We start from the raw sequence: 27896 nt of genomic DNA, 5'->3' as shown, positions 1-27896 counted from the left end.
GAATGCTTTACACTCTGTCTCCTGTGTTAAACCTTGTCGCTCGTTGCCAAGCTACCAAGGATTGAGCTGGGTTTAATTTACTGAGACCTAACTGGACCTAAGTGGAGGTTGGTGGCCTAATGCTAAGTGTAGGTACTTAACTGCCCTTACCAACAACCCATTTTCCAACAAAGGTCATTTCTTCCACTTGGGAAACATCCAGTAATTTACCACATGGAGTCCATCCATAAGTCTTAACAATTGTTATTTAGACAGATTGAGATGCAGAATTAATTTTGTGTGCCCGGCCCTCTGTATGATACAAGCTTTATAACCAAGGGGCATATTTACAAGACATTGGCATAGGGCAGTGCCACGAGTATTTTTGCTGCACTGCAGTAACTCCTATTTGGAATGCAGAAATGCATCGTATTTATGAGATTTGTGCATTATTGTCCTTTCCCCGTGTGCTTGAGCGTAATTTGCTGCCTAGCACCCATGCGGGGTACAGTTGCACCATGGTGCAAGGGTGTGTGCATTGTTGCAGGATTGTTTTTGTGCAGAAAGGGGCACCTTCTTTTTCCTCTTTCTCTGTGGGCTGCAGACATGCATAGAAAGAGGATAATATGAGGGGAAATAAAGATATATCTCCTCATTGCTCCTGCCCTTTGCAGGCACACGTTGTCTTACACTATGTCTACAAGGTCATGAAAAGCTGCGCAGTGGCTTTACAGGACCTCCAAGCTGTGGGTCCCCACTTTGAGCCACCGCGACAACATAGTGATGCACCGGCTGCACAAGGGGCTTGTAAATGTGCCCCCACGATTTCATCGCATTGACGCAAGTGCAGCTGTTTTTATCACAACCGTGAGTGAGTGGAGCATTTGCTCTTCCCATACAAGCACCTGGGAGAGTGAAAGAAGTGATGAGTGAGAAGAGAGAACCCTTTCTTGATTGTTTAAGGCCTGAGTGAAGGTCATTATCAGCTGGGTAGTGAGAAAGGTCTAAACATGTCCTACCAAGAGGCAAGGAAAACAACATATTGTTTCTTGTTCTGTGCTTTAATTTTGCTCTGAAAGTATCCTTATTTATTTAGACAAAATGTATAAGTAGTATGTCTTCATACATCTGAAAGTACCTCTTGCCTTGTTAACAGGACATAGTGCTTAAGATGGATGAAAAACCTGTCCCTAACCCTGCAGCAAATGAATTCTATTTTGCCATGAGCGGGAGGTCCTATCAGGTCATCGTGCAGCATTTCTCCAGCATGCTCCCAAGGGTAAGTGACACATATAGCAAAGTACACTGATGTGTCTTTGCTTTACAATCATTTTTGGACCGAGGCATGCAGTAATCTTTGTAAAGTCTGCATTTTTAAAATGAGAAAACATGCACCTGACGTGGAAACGTACTATGATTTAGTAATGAAGACAATATCATTCAGGTTTGTTATTGAAAAGTACATTTATATTTGATTATATTTTGCCTCTATGGAGACAGTGCAGCCGGAGGGCCAGAATCCACTGAGACATCACTGGTCCTAATTTTGGAAGTCCATGTTCCGTGTCCTCAACGCGCTGGGGAGGTGCCCAGAGGGCTGCTATGGATGGAAGTTACGAAGGATAGCTGGCAGGCCCTGGTGTTATCATGAATTGAGCCAGTAATGACCTATGGAAGAATCCCTGGGAGTAGGAAATTTGTGGCACCAGAGGGTCAGCATCCTTCAGCTCGACACCCTGAAGATGCAAGTGAAAGCAAAACTGACCTGTGGTTGCTCTGCTGCACAGTGTACATTCCTTGGGGTAACAAGCATTAGAAGAGGTGGCAACGATCTGTACATACTGACAGATGGGACTACACACCTTCAGAGGGAATGTGAGGAAAAATAGTAAATACCTAGCAACAATATTTATGAGTCTTGCACCTCCAGAGGGTCACTTTTTTCGACCCTCCGGTGGTGCAAGCCTCTCAACCATATCTATGAGGCCACTTTCCGAGGCTTTTAATGGCCTCATAGATATGGAGTAAGACAAAGCAGCGCAAGTCGCTGTGTTGCCTTGCTTTGCACCAGGGAGGCGTTCCGTGGGCATTGTGGTGGGTTTTCTCACATAACACCCATGGATTTTCACGCTACCCTAGATTTAGTAAATCACATAAAAATGGGGAAGCAGCAAAACCTTACACCTCCTTAGGAGAGGTGCAACGAGGAGAAATATTTGTATTTCTCTTTTTTGTTCCTCGTTCCATGTGTGTGTTCCACAGCACACATAGACAGAGGAAAATGCTTCCTGGGATTGGTTTTGTCCTGAAAGGTACCCGTTCCTGCACACAAATATTCCTGCATGCATTGCAAACACCTTTGAACCATGGTGCAAGGGTGTCTACGTTGGCACCAGGCAGCAAATTGTGCACCAGCACAGGGGGACAGGACAGGAATGCACCATATTTCATAAGTGCAGTGCATTCCTGCCCTTACACAACAGCATAGTGCGACAAAGCAAGAAAACTTGCAATGCTGCACTGTGCCAGTTCCCCAAAAATACAGGCCTGTGTTACTGAAAAGACTCTGATCGCCCACAATGAATGCTGTGTCCCCGACATTCGATAGTAGGGAGTCAGCTAAAGAGTCCTTTGCTTGATTTGGAAAGAGATTGATGTCAGTGAAGGAGTCCCTCCCAGCACTCCACAAGAAAACTGGTAATAATTTACATCATTGCAATTATGACCACTACCATGAAGGGCTTAAGACCACCATATTTAGAGATAATTGTTAGCCCAGAGAAGATCTCTGATACTTTTGAGGAAATGCCATCACCGGTGTTCTTCTGACGGCTCTGCAAGTTTGGTCCACGGCCAATCTCTTTAAAAAAACAAAATCCCAAAGTGAAAGTTTATTATTGAAAAGCAAAAAAAACAAATGACTCCACTACTCTGGGACTTTTCTCTTAGTATGTTGGGCTAATCTGTCTTTTTTTCTATTCGAAGCTTCTCCTGATGGACAGTAAATCCTATTTCTGTCCCTCCACTCTAAATAGAGCAGACAATTTGATTTTCTTTCTCCAGTGGTCAGTACCCTGTTGGCCTGTAAGAGCAATCTTTCTGCTGTGGAGCCAGCAGGGTGCTGTGTTTACATCTGTGGTGCCCCAACTACCTCTGCCTATGAAAACCTCTGACCTAGTAAACCCATCTGTAGAGAAGCCACCAGTAACTGATCATCTCACCCTTTTGAGGAGAGGACATGGGAAATATTGAATGACCTCCAGATGCAGAGAGAAAGTTTGCTATACTTCGGGCAATTTGTTTTTTGTTCCTCTAAGCAACAATTCCAAACAATGGGGCACTTTAAACATGGTGCCTACTCAGCAGAGCTTTGCATTGTATGGGGAGCAGTCTTGGCAGCAGCTCCCTTCAAAGCACAGAGATTCCCCCAAGGCGGGCAGTGATCACTTAACAGGCTGGTCAGTCCTCATTCTTAGTGGACTGTTTGCAAGGGTCTAAATGGCCCCTAAAGTTTCCTTAGTATGTTAATGGTCATTCAGTATAGGAGAGGTGATTCTGGGGGTTGATGCTGGTTTAGGGTTAGAACTGGGTCATTTCAGCCTTGTGTGCATGAAACACAGGATACAGGGAGAGAGGCCTCAAGGGGATTTCACCTTTAGTACAGGATTATGTAAAAGTGTGACTCTATATGTGCAGTCGGCTGTAATCGAGACACCATACTGTGCACCATTATACATCTGCTGACCTGTGCACGTATGAGTCCAGAATCTAGTTTGGGCTTTAAGCTATCTTCAGAGCCATAGCCCTGGTATCAATAGTACTAAAGGCTACAACCTGAAGAGGCATACCAATGTATTATCAATATACTAATATATTTTAGCCAATCGCCTCCAGGGTTTCAATATGGGGATGATAAATTCGATAATATTCTATTAGCTGTTATTATACATCATATAATCCTGTGGTTATGCATCTACTTTTCAAAATGAAAGATTTATATTTATATGAGATTTACTTATCCACAGTGGTCTAAATGACCATTTTATTCATAGAGCACTGTCGTCCTACATACTCAATTATCTAACCAATGATTCATCTTATTAAACTATCAATCAAACAATTGATCAATGGAATATTTATAGAGTGTGGCAAATGACCAGTGGGGTATTGAGGCACTTGAGCTGTATGCTGCTGCTTGGAGGAATAATCGTCTTTAGTTCTCTTCTAAATCGCTGGAGTGGTACAGTCCTGAGGTGCAGAGGGGAAGCTGTTCCAAGCCTTTGCTGCCTGGTGCCAGAAGGAGCATCCTCTGCTGTTGGCTCAACGGATCCATGGGGCGTCTGCAAGAGAGAGGGAAGCAGATCATAGGTGTCTGGTCGGTTGGTGGAAAGTCAGGAGATTATTGATCTATGCTGGGTCTTCAAGATGTAGGGCCTTGTAGGCATGGGTCAGCATCTTGAACTGGCATCTCTTCTGAATCGGGAGTCAGTGTAGTTTTTTGAGATTGAGTGTGATGTGGGTCAATCTGGGGAGGTCAAATATGAGTCTTACCATTGAGTTGTGTATTGTCTAGAGTCTCTTCAGGAGGCATGCTGTGATTCCTAGGCGAAACGTGTTTCCATAGTCCACTCTGCTGGTGATGAGAGCCTGCATGATGGTACTTCTGGTATCTGCTTGGAGCCACCTAAAGATCTTGCGGAGAAGCGGATGAGACTGCATCAACTTGTTTCTTCATGGATAGCTTGCTATCCAGGATGATGCCAAGGTTGTGGGCATGGTACTTTGGGGTGAGAGGTGTGCCGAGCTCTGCGTGCCACCATGTGACAGTCAATGTTCCCAAAGATGAGGACTTTCTTTTTTTCAGTGTTGAGTTTGAGAGAGTTGTCCTTCATCCAGTCCGCTACATTCATCGTGCATCTGCGGAAGTTAGCTTTTGTGGTGGAGGGATCTTCGGACATTAAGAGGACGAGCTGTGTGTCATCAGCAAAGTAGATGATGTTGAGTCCATATGCTCTGACTGTAAAGGGGGTCATGTAAGTGTTGAAAGGGGTAGGGCTGAAGGACGATCCTTGGGGGACTCCACAGATCTTCTGGGCCCTGAGGTGAATGGTGGAAGACTGATCCTTTGAGTTCTGCCTGTGAGGGACAAGTTGATCTATTTGAGGGTGTTTCTTTGAATCCAAATGTGGTGAAGTCTGTTGATCAGGATGTGGTGGGACACGGTATCAAACGTGGTGGTGCGGTCCAGGAGGATGAGGGCTGCTGTTTTCCCACTGTCCAGGAGGGCTCTTATGTCATCTGTGGCTGCATTCAGGGCTTTCACAGTGCTGTGGTTAGCTTGAAAACCAGATTGGGAGGAGTCCAGGAGGTTGTGGTCTTCTAGGTGCTGGGTGAGTTCTTGGTTTATCGCTTTCTTGAGTACTTTTGTGGTATAGGGAAGCAGAGAGATGGGCTGGTAGTTCTTTAATTAGGCTGGGTCGGCAGAGGCTTTTTTCAGGAGGGACCTCACTTCAGCGTGTTTCCAGATCCCTGGGAAGGAATCCACAGTGATGGAGGTATACAGGACCTTCCTGAGCTCTTAGCCCACTGTCTTGCTAACTAAACACTAATAGCTGATGCATTTGTTAATGAACCACGGCTATATGCAGAGAGTGTGAGTTTGTATTTGTATTTCTTATCCCCATCTAAAGACTTGTCAACACGTGACTGACAGGTATTGTACTGGCTAATGGTGATGGTGATACATGGGGCATGTACAGGACAACCCTTTTTAGTTCTGAGTCTTAAGAACATTATACATATGAGGGGCTTTAGGTCAACCCCTTTCAGCAATTGGATTTCCGCTGTCAGCCTTATTTGGCCATTGGGTTGAGGATTTGTCAATCACTTCTTGGCTCATTCTAGGCAATATTTATCCCCACATGATGCTCTTGGCTGTGTGAATGTAGAGTGTGCACGTACTTGAGGCCTTGCACACACATGCATGAGGACTTTCTTTACAAAATAGGGGCCTGATTTAGAGGTTGGAGAGGAAGTTACTCTGTCACAAACGTGAGGAATATCCGATCTGCCATATTATGATCCCATGATAGAGTACAGAGATCGTGAACCGTCACATTTGTGATGGAATAACCTGTCCGCCAAAATCTAAATCAGGCCCATAGGCCTCTGTTCCCTCCTCTGCTGCTTTGTTCCTTTGTGTCTTGCTTTAGTTTGCTAACCGTGCACGCATGAGCATATGAAAGAGAGACCTATTGGCTTTGACAATATTTGTTCTTAATTAATGCACCGCTAACTGAGAGCACAACTCTGCAGGGTGTTTGTGAACACCAAATCTTGGTAAAATGCTCTCAATATAGGAATAGGTGTAACTCTGAGCTTTCCACAGGTGCTCTGTACATTGCGTGTGTAACCAGCAGATCTGGTTCCTGGACCTGCCGACCCTAAAGTGTGTGATCCTGGGCAGATCACTTTATGTTTATTTTCTAGTGTTGGATGAAAGTGCTTTGAGTTCATTCAGCTAACATATTCAACACTGACTTCTCTTATAAGCAACCAGTTCACATAGATTACACTGGAATCGCTGTCACGTGTTCCAGTTCACATTAAGCATTACAATCAGCAGGAAATCAAGTCAGAATGTGTCTTGGTCTCTTGGTGCCTACTTTTGATAATAGTCACATATTTACCCTTTTTTCCTCCTTCTTCTGAGGCTTTCTGTGTTGTTTTTGTCTTCGCAGTTACTTCTGAACGGGGTTGTTTTTGCCAGAATGTCCCCACGACAGAAAACCAGCCTGATTGAAGAATTCCAAAAACTGGAGTATGTTATGCTTTTGTTTCTTTTTTGCAGAGTTTAATGTTATGTTCAAATCAAACCTATGCTTGTTTAGCGCAGAGAAGCCCAGTGTAGGCACAGGCAGCTCCGGGGGCTGTTTCCCAGTCCCCAGGCACAATGCGAGTTTCCCCTTTGAGCGCTCCCTCACCCCTAAAAAAAGTAATTACTGAGGCCACTTGTAGCAACCTGGCAACGAGTGATGCATATGTCCATGGAGTGTACATGGCTGGTCGATGTACACTTGGAAGAAATTCGGCCCTCAGGCTCACCTTAGAAACCTCAGAATACAACTCTCCAACTCTGAAATTGCTGACACAATCCGAGCCTGCCCGGACACAAAGAGCTCAAATAGAGCCAGTTATATAAAGCCTTTGGCAACTTACACAGAGCTTTTAATTATCTACATGAAATATTCAGCAAATCCCTTGGCTGCCATGGCAACGGCCTTTGTCCTCATTGCAAAGGTAGGTACCACGCTGAGCACTAGTTACAGCGAAATCTGTTTAATAAAGTGGAAACATAAACTCAGGATTCGGTGTCCTTACAAACTATGATGCAACTCTCGAAACCCCGGGACATTACACAAATAAAAATTAATCACACACTTTGTAGTTTTAATCACCCCCTCAGTGTGATTGTGCCTCATTCAGGCCAGCTGTCAAACTCTGTGAGTAATTCGTCATTTTTCTGCTTTTGAGACTAAACTCATAGCCGGCCATTTGGGGCAGCCCCCTTCAGCCAAGAGTTTGCCTGGGGCCGCCTTTGCTTAAATCGGTGTCATCCACACTTTGGATCAGGAGGGGGCAGCACTTCACTCTGTTAGTGATTGGCTACTAGGTGTGTCAATTGGCCTGGATGAAGAGTGCTTCCTTTGCAGTGCATGGACAGTACATTCACCTGCTGTGAACGCACCTTGAACTGTAATCTGCTGACCTTTGGTCCCACCTGTCACCTGTGTGAGGACATGACAACTTAGGGGTGTCGGTGCTGCACACCAGCGCCATCACTTGCTCCATCATTGAGGTGCCACGTCTCCTGTCCCACCAAGGGCCCAAGGGCTCCTGCCACACATGGTCCAATCCGCATTTTCCTCGTAGTGAAGCAGTGCACCAGGCATGATTGTCATTCCCAACCAGAGAGTCACTGCTGTGGTTGGAGTGTTTCCATTACAAGCTAGCCACCATATTAACATCCAAAGCACACTGCTGGGAACTCCTTTATAGGCCTCCTGACAGGTGCAGATGCATTTTCTGTCTCTTAGTTTGTATCCCACATGAGTTCTGAAACGCACCATGTTTTCTTCCGACCAGAGCTGTGGCACTGTGCTTCCTACCTTGAATGGGTGCGCGTGCCTTCTATTTGTTGATTAATTCATCTGGGCATATCTGTTTAGCCATGCCACATGGACCAGGGGCAATGACCTTGGGCAGCCTAGTAGACCAGGAAGGGTGACCTCAGAATCCTATTGGACCATGACATGTGTCCTCAGGCAGCCTAGTGGACCTTGGAGGGTGACCTCACTTTCCTAGCGAACCATGAAGTGTGGCCTCAGGCAGCCTAGTAGACCTTGGAGGGTGACCTCAGAATCCTATTGGACCATGGAGTGTGGCCTCAGGCAGCCTAGTGGACCTTGGAGGGTGACCTCACTTTCCTAGCGAACCATGAAGTGTAGCCTCAGGCAGCCTAGTAGACCAGGGAGGGTGACCTCACTTTCCCAGCGAACCATGAAGTGTGGCCTCAGGCAGCCTAGTGGACCTTGGAGGGTGACCTCAGAATCCTATTGGACCATGGAGTGTGGCCTCAGGCAGCCTAGTGGACCTTGGAGGGTGACCTCACTTTCCTAGCAAACCATGATGTGTGGCCTCAGGAAGCCTAGTGGACCAGGTAGGCTTAGATCTTCTGATGACGACCTGAGCACCCTGTTGTTCTGCAAGAGGTCTCACAAGCACAGCTTAAAAGGAAATCATTTACAAATTATGAAACAAAAAAGATCCAAACTTTGGTGAACAACGTCTGCATTGCAGATGTGTTCAGTTCACTGTACTGGAACAACAGGAAGTGCTAGAGATGCGAGGTCTCTGCAAGATTGGTGCATGTTTCCAAACATTAAATATCAATCTCTGTTTCAGCTTGAGGAGCACTGGCAAAGCTGCACGTGTTAAGCCAGTGTGAAATGTTTGTTTCACGAGCAAACTATCATGGCATTATGAGTGTTATTACTATTACTAATGTTCTCTCATGGAATACTAGTTTAAACAGAAAATGTTTTGGGGTAAATGTGAAGTAAGAGCAAAGAAACATTTTCTCCTAAAGTAGTCACATGCCAAATGTGTCCGTAAATATGCACAATTTTACAGAATGTTTACAAAGTGAAGTGTATTTTGCACACACCAAATCACTATATCACAAACCTCTGATGCAGGTTCCCACAGGTGGAATAGTAGGGTTTGGTGACATTCAGGACTGAGGTGCACAGTAGCTTCCTAGTAGTGTAATATTAGGTCTGTGGAAGAGCCTTAAGATACATGCAAACAACACAATAGCAAGAGGAGTCTGATTCCACCTCAAACTTTAAACCCAGTACCTGAGTCCAACTGGTTCTCTAATCTCTCTTCATCTCTTGGCTGTTGTAACTTGTCTTACCGGTATTCCTACACTGCGCCTAGCTCTTCTCCAAGCAACCATTCATGACTCTGCCAGGTTGGCAAAGGAAGCCAGAAAGTTTGAACAATGGACCTGGTGTTGCCTACTCTTAGGTGGCTCTCAAAAGAACCTTGGGACCTCTACATCATAGCATGCCTCACACACAAACTTGTGTTTCTGGAAACTCTCAAATATCTTGCATAAAACCTGACCTGTCATCACTTTCTTAGGAGCAAAGACAATCCACAACTTAAAATACCAATATTTAACTAGGAGAAGACCTCAAACAGTCTTTCTCAGAAAGCATTGCAAAAGCGTGGCACTCCATGCCACGGTCATCAGGACGCTTGCTTTCTGCAACATATTCAAGAAAGAGGAGAGAAATGTGATTATTAAGTCCAAACATTCAGCTACAATAATGATATCACCTTGCTGCTAACACAGATTCATTTATCACTGCACCCTTGTCAGTGTTTGGATTTTTGCTGTTTGCACCACTTTGTTTCATGTTGCACCACCTTCCAAGTCGTAAGCACCCACACACTGCTGTGGGTCTCTGAGTGCTGGAGGCAGAACAGAAACTGCTGAGATCACCCAATATGGTTGACATGGTCATCAGCAATGTTGTCCCAAGTTCTTTGTCACTGTGTGCATCAAAAGAATGTTTGTGTACAGACATGCCTCTGTTGTGTGCTAAATCGAGCATGGCTGTATGCCGCTATTCAGTCACGTGGCAAATGCAGCCCCAAGAGGAGGAGCTAGTATGAGCTAAGAGAAGGATCAGGGTATAGATTGTTAGATCCACCCATCTTGGACAGGATGTGCAGATGATGCAAAGCAGAACAGTGACTCTGGTTGCTTGCAATGAGGCATGTTAAGCAAATGCTTGGTTTTAGTCTAAAACATAGACATGCTTATTAGACACATTTTACTTTCCCTCAGTAGATTGAGTTTAGGATATTTATTTTATATATCTGCAGCTTTATACAGAGTGAAGAATGAGACCCACAAGGACAGCAGAGCGCTTTATAGAGAGCAAAGGCGCAATTAACACACCATGGAGTAAACCTGGCCCTGATTTACCAGTCAGCAAAGTATTGAACTTATTATAAGCCTAATGTGGTGGAAGTATCATTGTTTTTATCATGGGCAGATGGTGGGTGGTGTTTAAGATTCTAGGACATCTCCCTGAGAAAGGTTGGTTGAGGGTTCTAGTTAAGGAGTCTCTGCTCTGGAGTCTGCATGGTCTAACTACCAGTTTTTCAGATAGGCACCTAGGGTAATCTAAATTAGGGCCTTAGAAACAATGCAAGATCATTTGCATAGACTTCTCAACTCTATGAGAAGCTAGATGGGTGAGAGCTAGATTATTGAAATGTTATCCGATGGATGGCTGCAGATATCAGGGAAGCTGCCATAAAGTATAAAGAAACTTTATTTAAAGCAAAACTTTTTGGGGAGTTTTACTGGCCATTTTCTCTCTCCTGTAACTTTACAAATGTTAATTTTAATTTCAACAACTGAGGACCTGATTCAGATCTTGGTGGAGGGGTTACTCCATCACAACAGTGACGGCTATCCCGTTCACTGAAATCTAAATACATTAAAATAAAATGGGATTTACAATCGGCAGACAGGATATATGTCACCTTTGTGATGGAGTAACCCTTCCGCCCAGGTCTAAATCAGGCCCTAAGACTTTACACATTTTTAGCTTCTGGGCTTTCCTGGTGAACAAAACCAATGTGTGGTTGTAAAACCTGCAATTGGCAAAATCACAGGACCTGGGTGTGCAGAAAAGTGTTTTCTATGGTACAAAACCCCTTGTTTCTAATCAGAAAAGACTTTCAGTCTGGGGAAGAAAGATCCAATACAAATTGAAGATCCCAAGTGCTTCGAAGGGGGCACCTCCTTCCTATTTGGGACTTGTAAAGGAATATATCAATGCTCTGTAACCACAAATGTGGTGGCAAGCCATTATTCAGATTGTGACACCTCAAAGGGAGTGGTATTTGATTTGAAAAGGGTTAGCTGTCCCCATAAGTCAGCTCCCCTTGAGAATCAAGTTGGACATCCTTAGATGGAGGAGACTTGGAGGGAGCAGGCATTGGTCCTCCTGAGTGCTTCCCGAAATGAGAAACATTCTAATTCATGCAGCACCTTAAATGGATATGAGTGCATTAAGAATACATGTTTCTGTGTAGGAAAGCAAATGAAATAGACAGGTCTCCTCTCTCTTGCAGGCACTATCCCTACATTTCCAGCTTTTATCAAGTGTTTACACATTGTATGCTCCCTAAGTCATACTTATTATGTAGGTTGTTTTCCTGCCGGTCAGTAATATTCATTTTTGATACAAACTATATGCACATGTTGCTTTGCTAATTGCATATTCTTTAGCAAACTACTTGGTGTAAAAATAGCACATCCTGGTTTGTGTTAGGGTCTTTGTACATTGGACCCACCTCCTGATTCATTAAGAAGCTAAAGTGAAAAGCATTGTTTCATCTGTTTAAACCTAACTGCATTATCATTAGGTAAATAAACACTTGTAATAATATAAAATTGCGAAAATGTTATTTTGTGTTTCAGTTACTATGTAGGAATGTGTGGAGATGGAGCTAATGATTGTGGGGTGAGTATAAGTGCATGCATATTTCTTTTGTCTAATTTGACCATTATTCAGAACTCCAACAAAGCTTAAATGTGCCACAACAGTGCTCCATCTCCACAAAGTAAAGGCAATTGATCTAGGGCACAATTGAGATTGGGTACCAGACTGCCTCTTAAGGGTCAGTGCTCAGGGTTCAAACATATAGGACATTTTGTAGTCAGAGGACAAATTAGTGATGTCCCCCCCATTGAAAACGTCAGAAGTGGCTGGGCATACTTTAGAGATATGCTCTACCTTTAATCTTGCCCCTTCAATGATTGTTCCCTTCATAAACCAATATTTGACCCTACACTGTCGGAGGCAACTATACCTCTTTTGTCAATGCAAGCCTTTTCCTCCCAACCACATCTTTTCCAGGACCCTGTGGTCTCAGGAACAGTACCTCTCATAGTCCGCCTTTCAACAGACTCTATTCTGTTTACACCTGAGTATCAGGGTGGCTAAATGGGGGGAGGTATTGTAGTGGGGTACTGTGGCAAAGGAGGTCTGGAAGACAGCGGTGAGAGACACCAGCTGTGCACTCAAATTCTGAACTGCTTCTAATAAAAAAAAATCCACATTAAAGAATGTATGACATTAAAACAAAGCATTAATGTGTATACTACATTACACAATAAGCCAAGAAAACAGCCATAGCACTGAGATTGGAAAGCAATACTAAGTGTAAGAACATTCCTAACTATCATTAAAGAATTCCACAACCCCACAACTGCCACCAACACAATCACTCCATTACAGAAACTTTGCAGAACCCTCTTTGACTCATTTCACTACAAAATCTTGAAGATATACAGCAACTTCAACCCTCATTGCCAACTACCTAACACCACTGAAGAGGACCATCACCTGTCAGACTGGACCAGCCTCACCATGGACAACGCCAAAATCACAAAATCAGGCCAGTCAACAACCCTAACCAACCCAGCCCCTACCTATCTATAACCTAGGCGGAACCCTGGTCAGCTCTAAGCTCACCACTATCAGCATTACCTCCATCTAAAATATGACCTTCCCAGGCCACTGGAAACATGCATAGGTCAAAGCTCTCCTGACAAAACATGTGGCAGACCCTGAAGAGCTCAGAAACTAGCAACCCATCTTGCTTCTACCCTTCCCAGCTAAAGTCATGGAGAAAGTCGTCAGCATGGGGTAAATTGACCACTTGAGTTTTTTTTAAATCCTCTGTATGATTCCCCACACAGCAGGGATCTGTGCTTACTTGATGAGATGCCAACAGAAGGAAAGGAGCCCTTTTCATCTACCCATATTTGTCGTCTATCATCTAGCTAATGGGTGCCCCTCCTACACACCTATGTTGGGTAATGGTATAGATTTAGTAGTTTTGTGCAGCACAGTGCTAGGGCCAGGGTCACTTGCAGGACCATATTGATCATATGTGGCATTGTTATGATGGGGCAGTTGAATCAGCTGCAGCTAGCCCCCTCCATTGTACCCTCTTTTTGTGCGAGGCTAGTCCTCTTTCACACCTCTCTTTCTGGCTTTGTAGCACTCTGATCATTTGTCATCTTAGTTCTGGTGGTCCCATGATCTGCCTGGACCACCTTCCTGGAAGTTAACCCTTCTGGGAACCTTGCCAGGTTCCCAATTGATGCCCATAGTTGTAGTTGGTACCCTCTTCCAATCCAGTACTCAATAATTGCCCCTGTTGGAGAACTGCCCATTAGGAAATGGCTCCCATAGTTACATCATTATGGCATATATCTTCAAAGAAGCCTGAATATGGTGCTTGCCTTTTATTGTCCTATTGTTTTTATTGTCCTATTGTTTTCAGTCTGATCTCTAATCATGTGCTTCGAGGCCCTTCTTAGTTACTTTGATGGTATCCCCATCTTTATTTTCACATACACAACTTCAAGATGGCGGTCATCTATGTATGGTACCACCACGTCTTAGCTTTCTGCTTCCTCTTGATTGGGAGTAAGTTTTTAGTCTAGGTGCCCACACTTGCTCCTTTCTCATTTGGATCCCTGTCAACCTCTCTTACATTTGCTTCATGGTCTACTTCAGTCACTCAGAGGGTGCAGTTTACTCCTCTTTGTTTACACGTGACTACCAAGATGGTGCTTATCCTTGGTTGTACACCACTGTGACATTCTAGTCATCCACCACTGCCACACCTGGCATGCATTGAGGGCCTCATGGAGCCTTCCTAAGACAGCCCACCTTACCCCCTGTGGCTGTGGACGGGATTGGTCTTGGGCACATCACACTCCTCCTCCCCGTAAGTACTGATTATCTGCACCCAAGTTTTGCACATCACTTTACTCTTTTGAGTATCTAATATTGATTCTCTTCCCCAGTTTTCTCTTTATGCCAATGAACATTTCTCTGCTGCTAGCATTAGGCCAGTGTCTCCCACCTAATATGGTAAGCCTCGCCATGTGGCACCTGCCAGCCCCTCTGTGCTGTATGACATCTCCATAACTGCCCCTCTGGGCCTTCTCAGAGTTGTGTCTGTGTTGTGTTTTGTGTGCACGCATCTTGTGTGTTGCCCTCATAAAGGTCAGATTTTATCTGCACTACTGGGTTGCACCCTTATTTAGTACGCACCTGAATACTCTGTTTAACATGCCACTAGCTGTTTAGTATGCCATTAAATGTTAGCTTGATTTATTTATGTTTTTCTGCATTTAAGTTGGTTTTAAACCATAAAGGTATACTAGAAATGTACAGGAAGTGATGGAAACTTTTGGAATGTACCCAAACTTCTTACCATCCGGCATTTCCTCACCTGTCCCAATACAAATGCTGCCCCTCTTGTGTGGTTGGGCCTAGTGCTTCAACAGGAACGCATCAAAACAAGGACAATAGAAGCCCTTGTGTGGAGACTCCTATTGCCCTCGGTTGAAGACTTCTGAGGAAAATAAATTAGATGCAGATTGGGTCCAAGTGCAACTGTGGTATTCTTTAGCTTGGTGTATTTTACCGACCTGGCCAATCCTGCGGAAGGTCACATACACACACAATGCCTATAAAATTGGATCTGAGGATGAACAGTAGCAGAATAATTGGGTCCCTAAGGAATCCACCAAACACGTGGGGCTGAGGAGGAGGAAACAGCTGCCAGCATCATCGACGGTGATGTTGATTGAAACAAATTAGAACCAACTCTGAGCTACACAATACTTCTGAGCATCTCACAGCAGTCATTCAAATGGGAGAATTCCATTGGGTGCATGGAAGATGGTAAAGATGTAAGGAGGCCTAGTATTGGTTTGTTTAGTTACCCAATATGTTTTTCGATGCACTATGAGAGAATGGGTGCAGCTTCAGTCCCACGCAGGTGGCAGAACTCCAAGTGACAGTTTTTTCCAGCATATTTGCTAGCATTGGAAGGTATACAATGATTTAGAAATTACTGAAAACAATGAGTAGAAAATGGATGATGCCTATCCTCTACAAGTTGTTTTTGTAGACTTTAGATAGGTTCCTCAAAAGCAAATGTGTTTTTTTTTTTTTGCAGGCCTTGAAAATGGCCCATGCTGGAATCTCTCTGTCGGAGCAGGAGGCATCAGTGGCCTCACCGTTCACTTCTAAAACTCCCAACATTCAGTGTGTCCCAAAGTTAATCAAGTAAGTTTGGCAATCTATTATCAATTAAAGTACTCTCTATATGGGTGCTCATTATATGTGGGATAAAATCCCAGTCAGTCATACTGGATATTACAAGTGACTGAGTTTCATGATATTATAAGAGTACTTGGCCTTTGGATCTACTTGGTCATGGAAATCATCAGTAACTTGCATTATCCTTATAAGGTATGGCAGTGGATGAGATGATACTTATTTCCATATATACCGCACATTTAATGTGTGGGTCTAATGTATCTTTAACATAAGAGATTCCCAAACTGTATCCCTTTCATATGAAACACTGTATTCAGGTGTACATCTCAACTAATATACACTGCAAATGAGTAATCACTGATTTACTGCTAAAATATGGGCCACATTTCTTCAGATTGCTTGAATACTGTTGAAATGTTTAAATATATGGGCCAGATTTATCATGCTGCCATAGAACACAAGACAACTTGCTGTGCTGCGTGAAAGAGGAAGGGTAGGAATGTGCCACATTTACTATTATATGGCATATTCCTCCTCTCTTTCTGTGCTGGAGCTCGTCAGGCAGCCTAGCATAGTGTAGGCACCCTTGTGAACTGGTGAAAGGTCCCATCATTGCAGACAGTACTGTTTTTGTGCAGAAAGGGACACAATCCTCTGAAACATTTTCTTCTTTCCAAGTATGCTACATAATGCAATACACATTTAGGAAGAGTAAACAAAAAGGACAAATTATATTTATCCAATTTGTGCCTCCCCAGTATTGTTAAATCTGGAATTATACCAAAATACATGTGTGGATGCACGGGAACACCCTTGCTCCACCCATGGAATGCCTTCCCAAAACATAGTATCGCAAGGTAGTGACTTGGGCTGCCTTGAGTTACTCCAGATTTACCACACACCACAGGGCCATGCAAGGTGCCTTGCGTGGCTTGATAAATAAGACTTTATTATTTCATGTGTGATGCAAGAGCAATACAATACTATGATAAACCTGGCCATGTTTTTTCTTTTTTTACTCAAACTGACTGATCATTTGTACTGCTCCTGGTCTTGAGGTCATCTGACAAAATTCAAAAACATCTTGAACCTGAATCTGCATTTAGTCTGGAAGTGTTCCACACAAGGCATACCTTCTGGTCTGGAAGTGTTCCACACAAGGCATACCTTCCGGTCTGGAAGTGTTCCACACAAGGCATACCTTCCGGTTATGGTATTTCCTACAAAAAACAACAGCAATTATTTTTTGTATTTGTGCACAAATGATAACATGGGACACATCTATTGTGGACAGCATAACAATATACTCTTAGAACCTGTGCATTCTGTTTAGTATCTGACACATACAGCTCATCGCTGCCTCTTAAACTAAGCTGAAGGAACTTTCAAATATTTTAGGAGTGGGCATATTATTGTGCTGCATAAACTTCAGTGCCATCACTTTGAGCAGCAAGCATCAATCTAGGTATTGGTCCAGGGTCAGTTTACTAATAGGTGAAATTCACATCCCAAAGCAAAAGTAGAAAATCATACTTTCCAGGTCTGGCTTGGAAGTGCAGCTGCCTGTGAACCCAATTTTACCAATTACTTATGAAATACCTGATTGGCCTTTTGGCTCTGGCTCAAGAAGTATTCAAACTCACTGCATGCTACTGGGTGTTACATGTATCATTCCATTTTATAGGAATTGCTTCTATTGTAATGCATCAGGGACTATTTTATAGTCACTCATCACCCTTTTTGACACATTCAATTATTTTTCTCCCATAATATTTCTATACAGCAAGACGTCCGGATTGTATTATTTAAATAGAATCTACTCCACGGGCTTAATATTACAACCATGACTACATCAGCCAGCTTTGTATTGCCAAAATGTGATATTTTAGTGGTACCTATGCAATCAATGACTACAATGTTCTATCCAGTATTATCATAATCAAAAGGACAGCATAATTGAACATATATCCTACCTAACAGTGTGAATTGTTTATATAAGACAAATCATTGAAGATTGAACTCTGTGGTATCCATTGAGGAACTAATAGACCTCAGCTAGGTATGAAAAGTGTTGAATCCGATCTCATGTGCAGAATTCTGTCCTCCTTTCACCATTATTTTGAGACAAGTAAGAACTAACATTCCTGTTGTGACCTTTTTAAATATCAATGCACCCCAATTCAATTAGATAGAATGCACATATTGCTGCAACAGTATCTGTAAAACATAACATCCAGAAAGGACTAAGATAGAGCACAATTGAAAGACGTCAATCAGCAGGAGAATGTCAAGTGAGTCCATTAGACACACGCACAACCTTGAACCAGGGTGGTCAAAAGAATCGTATGTTAATGATTATTCAGCAGCTAAAGCACTCTTGAAGAGTCCAGTCAAGATGGAAAGTTGTGAAACACTGTGGGAATGCTAGTGGGTGGTGAAGATAGGATGTGATTTTGAGCAGTGCCCTGAATTCCTTTATTTCAGTTATCATGACTAGATTTAGTGAGGACTTGCGTTGTCCATGCATGACACACATGTTAGAAATGGGGTCTTTGGTTGACAGTCAGGTTACACCCTGTCCAAGCAAGGACCTTCACTCTAGTCAGAATCAGGGTAAATAAAGGAGAATCACTCTCAGTTAACCCCTGCTCACCCCCTTGGTAGCTTACCACAAGGAGGCAGGCTTAACTTCAGAGTCTAGGTGTAAAGTATTTGTACCAACACACACAGTAACTCAGTGAAAACACTACAAAATGACACAACACAGAGTTAGAAAAATAGGAAATATTTATCTAAACAAAACAAGAGCAAAACAACAAAAATACAACAGACACAAGTCAAGTTATTTATTTTCAGAGTAAAAGAGTCTTAAATCCTTTAGTAAACAGTAAAAACACTGCTAGCTTTGAAAAGTACCTAGGTAACGTCAAAATAACATGCACGGGCGATGCGCAACCATGCACCATTCCTCCTTCTCCGGTTGGGTCGGTGTGCATCATTTTTCCTCTTCGCAGGAGATCGATGCATCGATGCAGGCAAGCACTAGGGTCCGGACAGGTGTTGCGCCTTTTTTCCGTGCCCAGCAAGGTTTGCGTCAAAAATGCAGCTGCACAGTATCAGCAAACCTGCGCAATGTGGGTTGCAGCATTATCAGCCTCCGTCAGCGGGTGTTGCATGTCGTTTCTCCAGCTGCATGCATCGATTTTCCAGCCGCGATGCTGGTGGAGAGTCGATTTCTGCTGCGAAGCCGGCGGTGCATTTCTCAGCCACATCTCGGAAGGTGTGTCAATATTTTCTCCGCACCCCGGTCTGCCAGCTTCACGTTCCAACGCCCCAGGTACTGGATAGGGCACCACTTGGCAGGGCAGGAGTCTCAGCGGAGAGTCCAGGTGCTGACAGGAGAAGTCTTGGATAGACCTGAGACTTCAACAGCAGGAGGCAAGCTCTGGACAAGCCCTTGGAGATTTCTTCACAAGCAGGAATACACAACAAAGTCCAGTCTTTGTCCTCTTGCACAGGCAAAAGCAGGAACTGCAGGATAGCGCTCAAAGCACAGTCACAGGCAGGGCAGTACTTCTCCTCAGCTCTTCTCCAGGCAGAGGCTCCTCTTGATGTCCAGAAAGGACTAAGATAGAGCACAATTCTGTCTGTGGTTTTCGGTGCTCTTCTTATACCCATTTTGGCCTTTGAAGTAGGCTTACTTCAAAGGAAAGACTCTCTTGTTTGTGAAATCCAGCCTTGCCCAGGCCAGTCCCCAGACACACACCAGGGGGATGGAGACTGCATTGTGTGAGGGCAGGTGCAGCCCTTTCAGGTGGAGAATTCTAGTTAAAAACCATCTAAGGTGGTTCTACTTGGTTCTACTAGCCGACAAGGATGATAATGTATTTATTGAACATAATGACTGTTTGGAGGTGATGTGGATTAAAGAAGTCAATGTTTCATATATTGTAAAAACAAATTAAATGAATTAAAAATTAGAATATTTGGGAGGTGGTTGGAGCATTACTAAAAGAGATACAGTGTTTCCAAAACAAGAAATGACCCATATTACATTCTATTGGTGGACTCAAGATAGCTTTCAGTGGGTATAAAACTAGACATTGTGACCTCTTGGGGCACAGATGAAGTCTCCACATTTAACATGTAGCTGAGAGTCCAGAATCAGGTGCCTATGGAACAAGTTACAAACTCAATTAAGAGTCACTTTCACAACCTTCATGCATACTTTTCAAAGTAAATGGGGTAAGAAGCAGTTCCCCATTACAGAGCACAAGGGTAAGATAACCGTCCTTGCAATTCTTCTCACATTGATTTGATTTGCCTCTGTGAGGTGATCTAGAATGAACACTGATACATGAGTAATGAAGTGCTTTAGACCAGTCCATTTGGTTTTTGCTCAATTATAAAAGGGTGATTGTGGTGGACATGGGCAGTATTTATGGAGATGATGTTTGTGGGGATATGTAATATGTAATATTTTCTTTAACATTCCATTGATGGTTATTTTTACTGTAACTGTCCTTTGATTTAAACAAATAAACATGTTTAAATAAAATTGTTAGAAGGCGCTGTGAGAGGTTTGTCCCAGTCTTTGCTTGTTACTTACAGGGAAGGACGTTGTGCTCTTGTCTCCTCCTTCTGTGTCTTCAAGTACATCATCTTCACTTGCGTAACTGCTGTCAACTGTGCCCTTCTGCTTTTCTGGGTAAGGATAAAAATTGCGACTAATCCTGAGTTGAACAAATCCATCAGTACAAAAAAAAAATACATTCTCAAAGTCACACATTTTATTAATAATTTTGAATACTTAATAGATATGCAGCACTTTGATTTTTGGTCATTAATTCATTTATTGATTGATTCTTCTGTTTAATTGTGTGTCACAATTTTCATACCGACAAACATGCCATTTTGTGTTGTCTTCTGTGCCCTACTTTAATCACAGGTAAGCTTTATTGGTGAATTAATTTGCATTTGAAATAATGCACTTCTTGAGGGATCTGTGTGAATACAATGAGTAGAGTCTGTGAGCCCATATGACACCAAAGAATTAAAGTAAAACATAAAGAGCTGTGGATGAAAGAAACTCAAATTATGATGACAATGTCTGGTTGAAAATAGAGGAAAAAGTACATGTTGCCAGATCAACAATTAGGATCATGAAATAGTTTGTACTTACCCATATTTGGGTTTGCAGTGAACAAAGTCAGTTCCTCATCTACAAGTCGTAAAGAGTAACTCTCTGTAACAAAGAATGGCAAGATGTTTGGCTAATAAAGCTGGAAACCTTGTGGAATATATTTTGGAGTGAACAAAATTAAGGGATTTTTGATTATAGAGCAAAACTGAAGTAAACAGAAAAGGCAGATGAGCCAATAGAAAATATTGGGCAGAAAACCTGGAAACAAATTCTCAGAACAGCAAAAGATACGCCAAACATTACACTGTAAACCAGTTATGCCTATATTTTGAAGGCAAAAATAATGTGTGTGAGCTAGACCAGTGGTTCCCAACCTGTGGTCCAGGGAACCCTGGTGGTCTGCGAAGCCTCCTCAGGGATCCGTGACTACTTAGAAAATTAAATAATATTAACAGATTAGGTCCCCAGCTTTCAGTAATGACTCAATGGGGGGTCCCTGGATTCCATGAATGATTCAGTGGGCGTCCCTGGGTTCCGGTAATGATAAAGTGGGGGTCCACAGAAGTCAAAAGGTTGGAAACCACTGAGCTAGACAGATACATTGCAGTGCTTGCTTTTAGGAGTAACAGACACCGCATAATGCAAGGGAAGGGGCAGAGGTGGAGGGGGACAGAGGCAAGGGAACTTACCTTGCCTCCATTCCTGCAGCAACCTGCCACCTTGTGCTCCTCTTCCTTTGGTGTCCTAGCGTTCACTGCTGGGACACCAGCACAGGCTCCCCAGCAATCCTGCTGCTGCTTTCATGTAAAACCTTGCATGAAAGCGCCAGGATTAGTCTGAGTGGCAGTGATTGCCACTCAGACACAACCCTGGGGCCTGTGCAGTTTCTCCCGCCTGGCTGTGTATACATCCAAGCTGGAGAAATGTAAGTGTGCATGTGTGTTTGGCCGGACTCAGATGGCCGGCCAAACACACATTCACACTTAGGTGCACTCTCCCCTCATCCCTCCTCCCACCTCCCATTGCCCAGCCCCACCCCTCCCCGCACTGTTGGCTGTGCCAGAAGCAAACAAATAAAATGACCTAGCGTTTTATTTGTCTGCTTCTGGCATAGTCAGTGGGGCGACCCTCCTTCGCCATAGTGAAGGAGCCTCCCCTGGCTTTTAGTTAAAAATTGTTATATAGACCTAATCAATGTTTTGCTTAGCTTGTGGAAAAATAGCTTATAAAAGTTGCTGTTAATTTTGATCTAAGAAACATCATCCAATCTTGGTGTGCAAAGGGCTCTGTCGAGTGAGGCAAGGTAAACAGAATAAAACATGACTTGCCTAAGGAATATCAGCTACGAAAGAGTTTGTAGAGCACAACACTGCATGATAGCTATGAAATTATTGAGTAAACAGATAGTGGGATAGAAAAATTGACATGGGCCCTAAGTCAACAAGACAAGTGGTACCTTCTTCACCACCCCATTGGGAATGAGATGATACCCCTTATTGGGATGGAAGGGTCCTTACTCCTTGGGAAATCTTACCTCTACACCTAAAAATGACATTGTATTTCAGCATGTTTTTTTAGTAATGAGATATCAGGGGCATCATGCAAAGGAATTATGGTGTTGAGGTAGGTAAGCAAGCTCAGTACTCTATCCCACAGCAATGTCTTCCATGGATTAGAATCTCTGAAGTCTTCTCTGGTATTGCCCAGTTGACTATTTGAGCCTGATTTAATGGCTAGTGAGTAAGTCTCCCTACATTCAGTGCACTGCTGCCATCATTTTGTACAATATCACACTTGCCTGATTCACAAACTTAAACTTAGACATTTGGCTTAAACTTAGACCGCGATCTCCACTCTGAGTGTGGACATAAAGATACTAGTCATAAATGTACTTTGTGAATTCTCCAAAGTTGTAAACGTAGACGTTTGGCCTAAGTTTAGGTTCAAACGTTTAAGTTTACCTTTGTGAATTGGAGCCATCCTTTCTCAATAGTAGTATAAACCTTTATTCAGTGCTAAAACCATAAAAGCACACAAAACTAGGCAAAATAATTAAATCAAGGCAGTTACTCCCAGTACAGGAAACGCAACAACATTAAAATGAGCTCCCATTTCAATTAGATAAGCAAACAGAAAAAAATATTTGTAGGAAAGTGCCTAGTGCAAACAGTATGTTCTCTGAAGTAAGCAGGGTATGCTAATTGGTTGCTACCAAGGAGCCTAAGAACATTTTGCGAAATTGCTTATTATCTCCCCATAATTTTGCATAGCCTAATAGATGCTGAAATAAACCTATAGACTGTGTGTTAACAGTTCAGCCTGAAGAAGCTGGAGATAACATAGTTCTACAAAGTCTAATATTTAAAGTTCTAAGCATAGGGGCCAAGGACATTTTTCTTGGGGCCCGGCAAAGATCGCAAAAAACAAGAAGTGCAACTGTGGCATTTTTGCATCACAAGGGAAGCTATCAGATCTTTGTCATGAGGGCATGAGATGGACAGGCAACTAGTAGATGGGCCATATTCAGATAAAATCTTACTAGCTAGTACCTTTGTGTACTGGAAATAATAAGCAGGTAAGGCTCTATCCTGATGGTCATCCAGAGAAGCTAGGGAAAGTGGTAAGATGCAGGTCAGAGCCTACGTAGGTACCTATGGCACTTACACCTTATACCAGGTCCAGGTATCCCTTATTAGTGTAGTGTAGTCAGTGTCTAGAAGCCAGGCTCTCTGGGGTAGCTGTGGATGAGCAGCCAAGGCTTATCTAGGAGACATGCAAAGCTCATGCAATACAACTGTAGTCACACTTAGTACTCACACACATGAAGGAAAACACTCAGTGTTACAAAAATAAAGGTACATTATTTTAATGACACAAATACCAAATATACCATAGAGACGATACTCCCTTAGGATGTAAGTAATACACAAATTATATACACTAGTATGCAGAAATAGCATAAAACAGTTAGAAAACAGTGCAAATAGTGTAAATCTAAATAGTTAGAAATGGAACTAGAGGGAGCACAAACCATATACTAAGAAAGTGGAATGCGAAAGTCAGTCCCCCAGCTAGGCAAGTGTAGTGTGTAGAGGGGAGCTGGGAGTACTAGGAAAGCCAAAAGGTAACTACCACAACCCACCCCAGTGACCAGGAAAGCAGGAGTAAATCACAATAACCTACCCAGACATACACAGAATCAAGAAGAAGAAGATTTATGCAAAACACAGAAGAGACTGCAAGACATTGACAGTGGATTCCTGGACAAGAAGACCTGTGGAAGAAGGGTACCAAGTCCAAGAAGCACAGAAGAGTCCAGGAAGAACAGGAGCCCCTGCTAATCCCGATGAAGGTGCAAAAGGAGAACCACTGGTGGAGAAGAGAAGTCAGAACTGCACCCAAGAAGACCAAGTTGGGTTCCTGAAGGGTGCAAGTGATGTCCCATGGTGGATGGAGGATTGCAGTCAAATTTGCGTCGTCGGAGTCCGCCAACAAGCCTTGGCACATGCAAAGCTCGCAGCTAGCAGAAAATGGTGCTGCCCGGATCCAGGAGGGACCAGGTGGACTCTGCCCAGGAGAGGGAGCCAGAGGGAGCCCTCAGCAACTCAGGGAGCCCACAGAAGACCAGGCAGTGCACACAGGAGTCCCACAGCACAGGGACAAGAAAGTTGCAGAAGAGGTCCCTGCAGCACTACGACAGAGGTTCCCACGCCGCCGGAGAACGACTCAGGAAGCTGTGCGTCACACAATATAGTGCTGGGGCCTGGAGCGACAAGATGCATGAAGGACTTGGAGGAAGAATGCCAACAAGCCTTGGCAGCTGCAAAAGACGCAGTGCACGGGGGAACTGTCATGCGTGGGTAGGCAAGTTCTTACCTCCATCAAAGTGGAACAGCTGGAAGAGAGGACGATCGGGACCACTTCAGTCCATGACCTGTGATGAAGGATCCAAGCAGCTCTACAGGTGAGGGTATCCACACTTCCAGTCGTCGATGCAGTTGGTGCCTGCAGAAGCAAGGGAGTGGCTCCCTCACCCCAAGGAAGATTCCTCCTTTCTTCTGATGCAGGCTGAAGGCGGGCTGCCCTCAGAGAATGCACAATTGGGGAGATGTTGCAGTTGCTGGAAGGAGCTGGAGATACAATATTGCAGGAGGCGTCTTCCTTCTTTGCTGCTGCTTGTAGGGTCCTGAAGAGTCAAGATGCAGTTTCTTTGGTCAGAAGTCAAAGTGGAGGATGCAGAGGAAACCTGCTGGAGTCTTGCAATCTGAATCTGAGGAACCACCCAAAGGAGAGACCCTAAATACCCCTGAGAGGGGGATTAGTCATCTAACCAGGTAAGCACCTATGAGGAGAGGGCTCTGACGTCATCTAATGGCACTGGCCACTCAGATGCTCCCAGAGCTCCCTGCCAACCATGGAAACAAGATGGCAGAACCCAGGGACCCTCTGGAGGAGCTCTGAGCACCACCCCTGGGGGGGTGATAGACAGGGGAGTGGTCACTCCCCTTTCCTTTAGCCAGTTTTGTGCCACAGAAGGGACTGGCGGTCCCTGAACCGGTGCAGACTGGATTATAAAAGGAGGGCACCAAATGTGCCCTTCAAGGCATTTCCAGTTGTTTGGGGAGGCTACCCCTCCCAAGCCTGTAACACCTATTTACAAAAAAAGAGGGTGTAACACCCCTCTCCTAAAGGAAATCCTTTGTTCTGCCTTCCTGAGCTTGAGAGTTTCAAGCAACAGGAGGGCAGAAACCTGTCTGGGAGGGGGCGGCAGCTTGGGTTGCCTGAAAACCCTCAGAAGGCATAAATGACAATACTGAGGGTCATGTAAGGAGCCGTCAGAGTGCATGGAATCATACAACCAATGCTTGCAAAAGCCTTTGTGTAGGATTTGAACATGTTTGATACCAAACATGGCTATGTTTGAAGTTACCATTAGGTAGCTGGACATAGGTAGTGACCTATGTCCAGTACATGCAGAAAATGGTGTCCCCGGACTCACGAACTCCAGGAAAATGTGCCTGGAGTTCATGGCAGCACCTTTGCTGGTGGAGGGGTACCCTCATACACAGGTTAATTGCATCCCGCCTTCTGGGCTGGAAGGCTTACCATAGTGGTGACTTACAAGTGACCTGGTGTAGTGAAAAATGGCAGTGAAAGGGTACTTGCACCTTTTCACGCACGCTGCAAGGGCTGCCCTGCAGAAGCCTTTGTATGGGCTCCCATATAGGTGGCAAAATATATGCTGCAGCCCATATGGATCTCCTGGAACCCCAATGCCCTGGGTACCTAGGTACCGTATACTAGGGACTTATAAGGGGGCACCAGTATGCCATTTGTGGGTAAAATTCTGTGTTTTTGAAAAGTATGAACACTGGGGTCCTGGTTAGCAGGATCCCTGTGAACACATTCAAGCACAGTGACATCAGGCAGAAAAAGAGGGTAACCATGCCAAGAAAGAGCGTACTTTCCTACAGGAACACACGGCTTCACTGCACTTACTTTCTTATGGTGCCTCCTCTTCATCAATTCTTGATGCCTCAATGCATGCACAATGAGTCTCCCTTGACACAGCCAACCCCAAGTGTGACACCGTTTCTAGGTGGAAGTAGAGCAGAAGGTCACTGGCCACACGTGACTCTCCATTGCACAAAAAGGGCAATCATTTGCTTAAAGGCTTGTGAAAGTCTTTTAGAGACAGCCTTCTAATTTCACTTGAGCTCAGGTGGTCCAATACTTGCAGATGTTGATTTTTGTCTTAACCAATTTCAAGAGGACAATATCTTTTCCATTTTTTCTGTTTCTCAATCCAGCATTAAGACCTGTTGTGACTATTTCTGCTTTCTATTTCCTGTCTTTCTCTGTGCAAGGCAGGAGTTGCATACCAAACCTGCTAACAATGCAGCCATACTATTCTTCAGTGGGTAGCTCATCACTTCAGTCCCTTTTATGTGCCTAATTTTGTTCCTTCAAAATTCTTCCCCTTATTTCTGTCTCTATTCTGCTCTGCTCTCCTTCACTGCTTTTTGGTGCTAGTCTTCTGGAGAAGAGCTTCCAGCAAGCTCCAACCTTTCCTGGAAACTGATAATCAAATCACCATCACCGTTGAGGTTTTGTAAGCTATAGCTTTCAACTCCAGAATCTGTGCTACGTCTTGTGGGCACCTGCCCTTTACAGGTGAAACAGTTGTGTGATACCACTGAGGCTTCAGGAAGGAGTTGCTCTGTCTTAGGCAAGCCGAAAGGTGGATAAAGAAGATACCATTGTGCCCTTGGATTATCAGTTGAGTTTGTTAGGATTGGGTTGAAAACTACTTTCTTCAAAAGGGTTGGGAACTAGCTCTTCAATGAAGAGTGTTATATGTTTAAAATGTTGGAGTTGCTTTTTGGGAAAAAGTCAAAAAGTAATGACAATAATCATTCTCCATCCATCAATATAATGAATTTATCAACCGTCTAACTATCCCATCCCGACCATCTTCTTTATTATTATACTGCATCTGATCAGGGTTACAAAGTTTTGCACCTGGAATAACACAATAGTTGTTCTAAAGAACAATAGTATTTTGTATTGTAGATTAACTTCTGCGTTGATAAGGTTAGTGTTTATGCTTCTAGCGGCTACGTCACAGCCTCTGCTACACATTTAGTATTACAGCCTCATTGCCGGACTCCAACACCTGCAATTCAAATGCACAGCATGCCATTTATAAGGTGCTAATTTGCACATGGAATTATTTATTCAATGCTTTATGTTCTGGTTTTTAGTCTTTTAATCCTTGCAGAAGATACTAAGGAAGTGTCCTAGAACTATTGGTGTGGTGCTCATCCGTTGGGCCTACTTTGTGTGATCATTTTCTTTATGTTGGAATTAAGGTGTTTTGCTGTGGAGATTTATCATATTTCTTTTTTAGGTGCAGGCGTAGTTTAGGGATTTGTGTGCCAATGATGACTGTGTAAACCAGACCAAGAGTTTTCAGTGAACATAGATTTAAAGGGGTGTTGGATGTTGGGAAGAGAAACTGGTAGTAGAAGTGT

The 27896-nt window shown here is 43.7% G+C and overlaps 1 protein-coding gene across 4 annotated transcripts in view; it reads left to right on the top strand.

Annotated features, from left to right (window-relative positions):
- The window catches only part of LOC138265205 (probable cation-transporting ATPase 13A4), a 268240-nt gene that overhangs the window by 190620 nt on the left and 49724 nt on the right, over positions 1 to 27896 (top strand). For all 4 annotated transcript variants that reach the window (XM_069212753.1, XM_069212757.1, XM_069212754.1 and 1 more), the window contains 5 exons: positions 1136 to 1258; positions 6720 to 6799; positions 12050 to 12092; positions 15616 to 15725; positions 20331 to 20427. In XM_069212753.1, the coding sequence (XP_069068854.1) occupies positions 1136 to 1258; positions 6720 to 6799; positions 12050 to 12092; positions 15616 to 15725; positions 20331 to 20427 (453 nt within the window). The remainder of the gene's footprint in view (positions 1 to 1135; positions 1259 to 6719; positions 6800 to 12049; positions 12093 to 15615; positions 15726 to 20330; positions 20428 to 27896) is intronic.

The sequence above is a fragment of the Pleurodeles waltl genome, chromosome 11, assembly GCF_031143425.1.
Source record: "Pleurodeles waltl isolate 20211129_DDA chromosome 11, aPleWal1.hap1.20221129, whole genome shotgun sequence".
NCBI classification, from domain to species: Eukaryota; Metazoa; Chordata; class Amphibia; order Caudata; family Salamandridae; genus Pleurodeles; species Pleurodeles waltl.
Note: the sequence above shows the minus strand (reverse complement) of the source record. Positions and strands in the feature narration are given on the sequence as shown.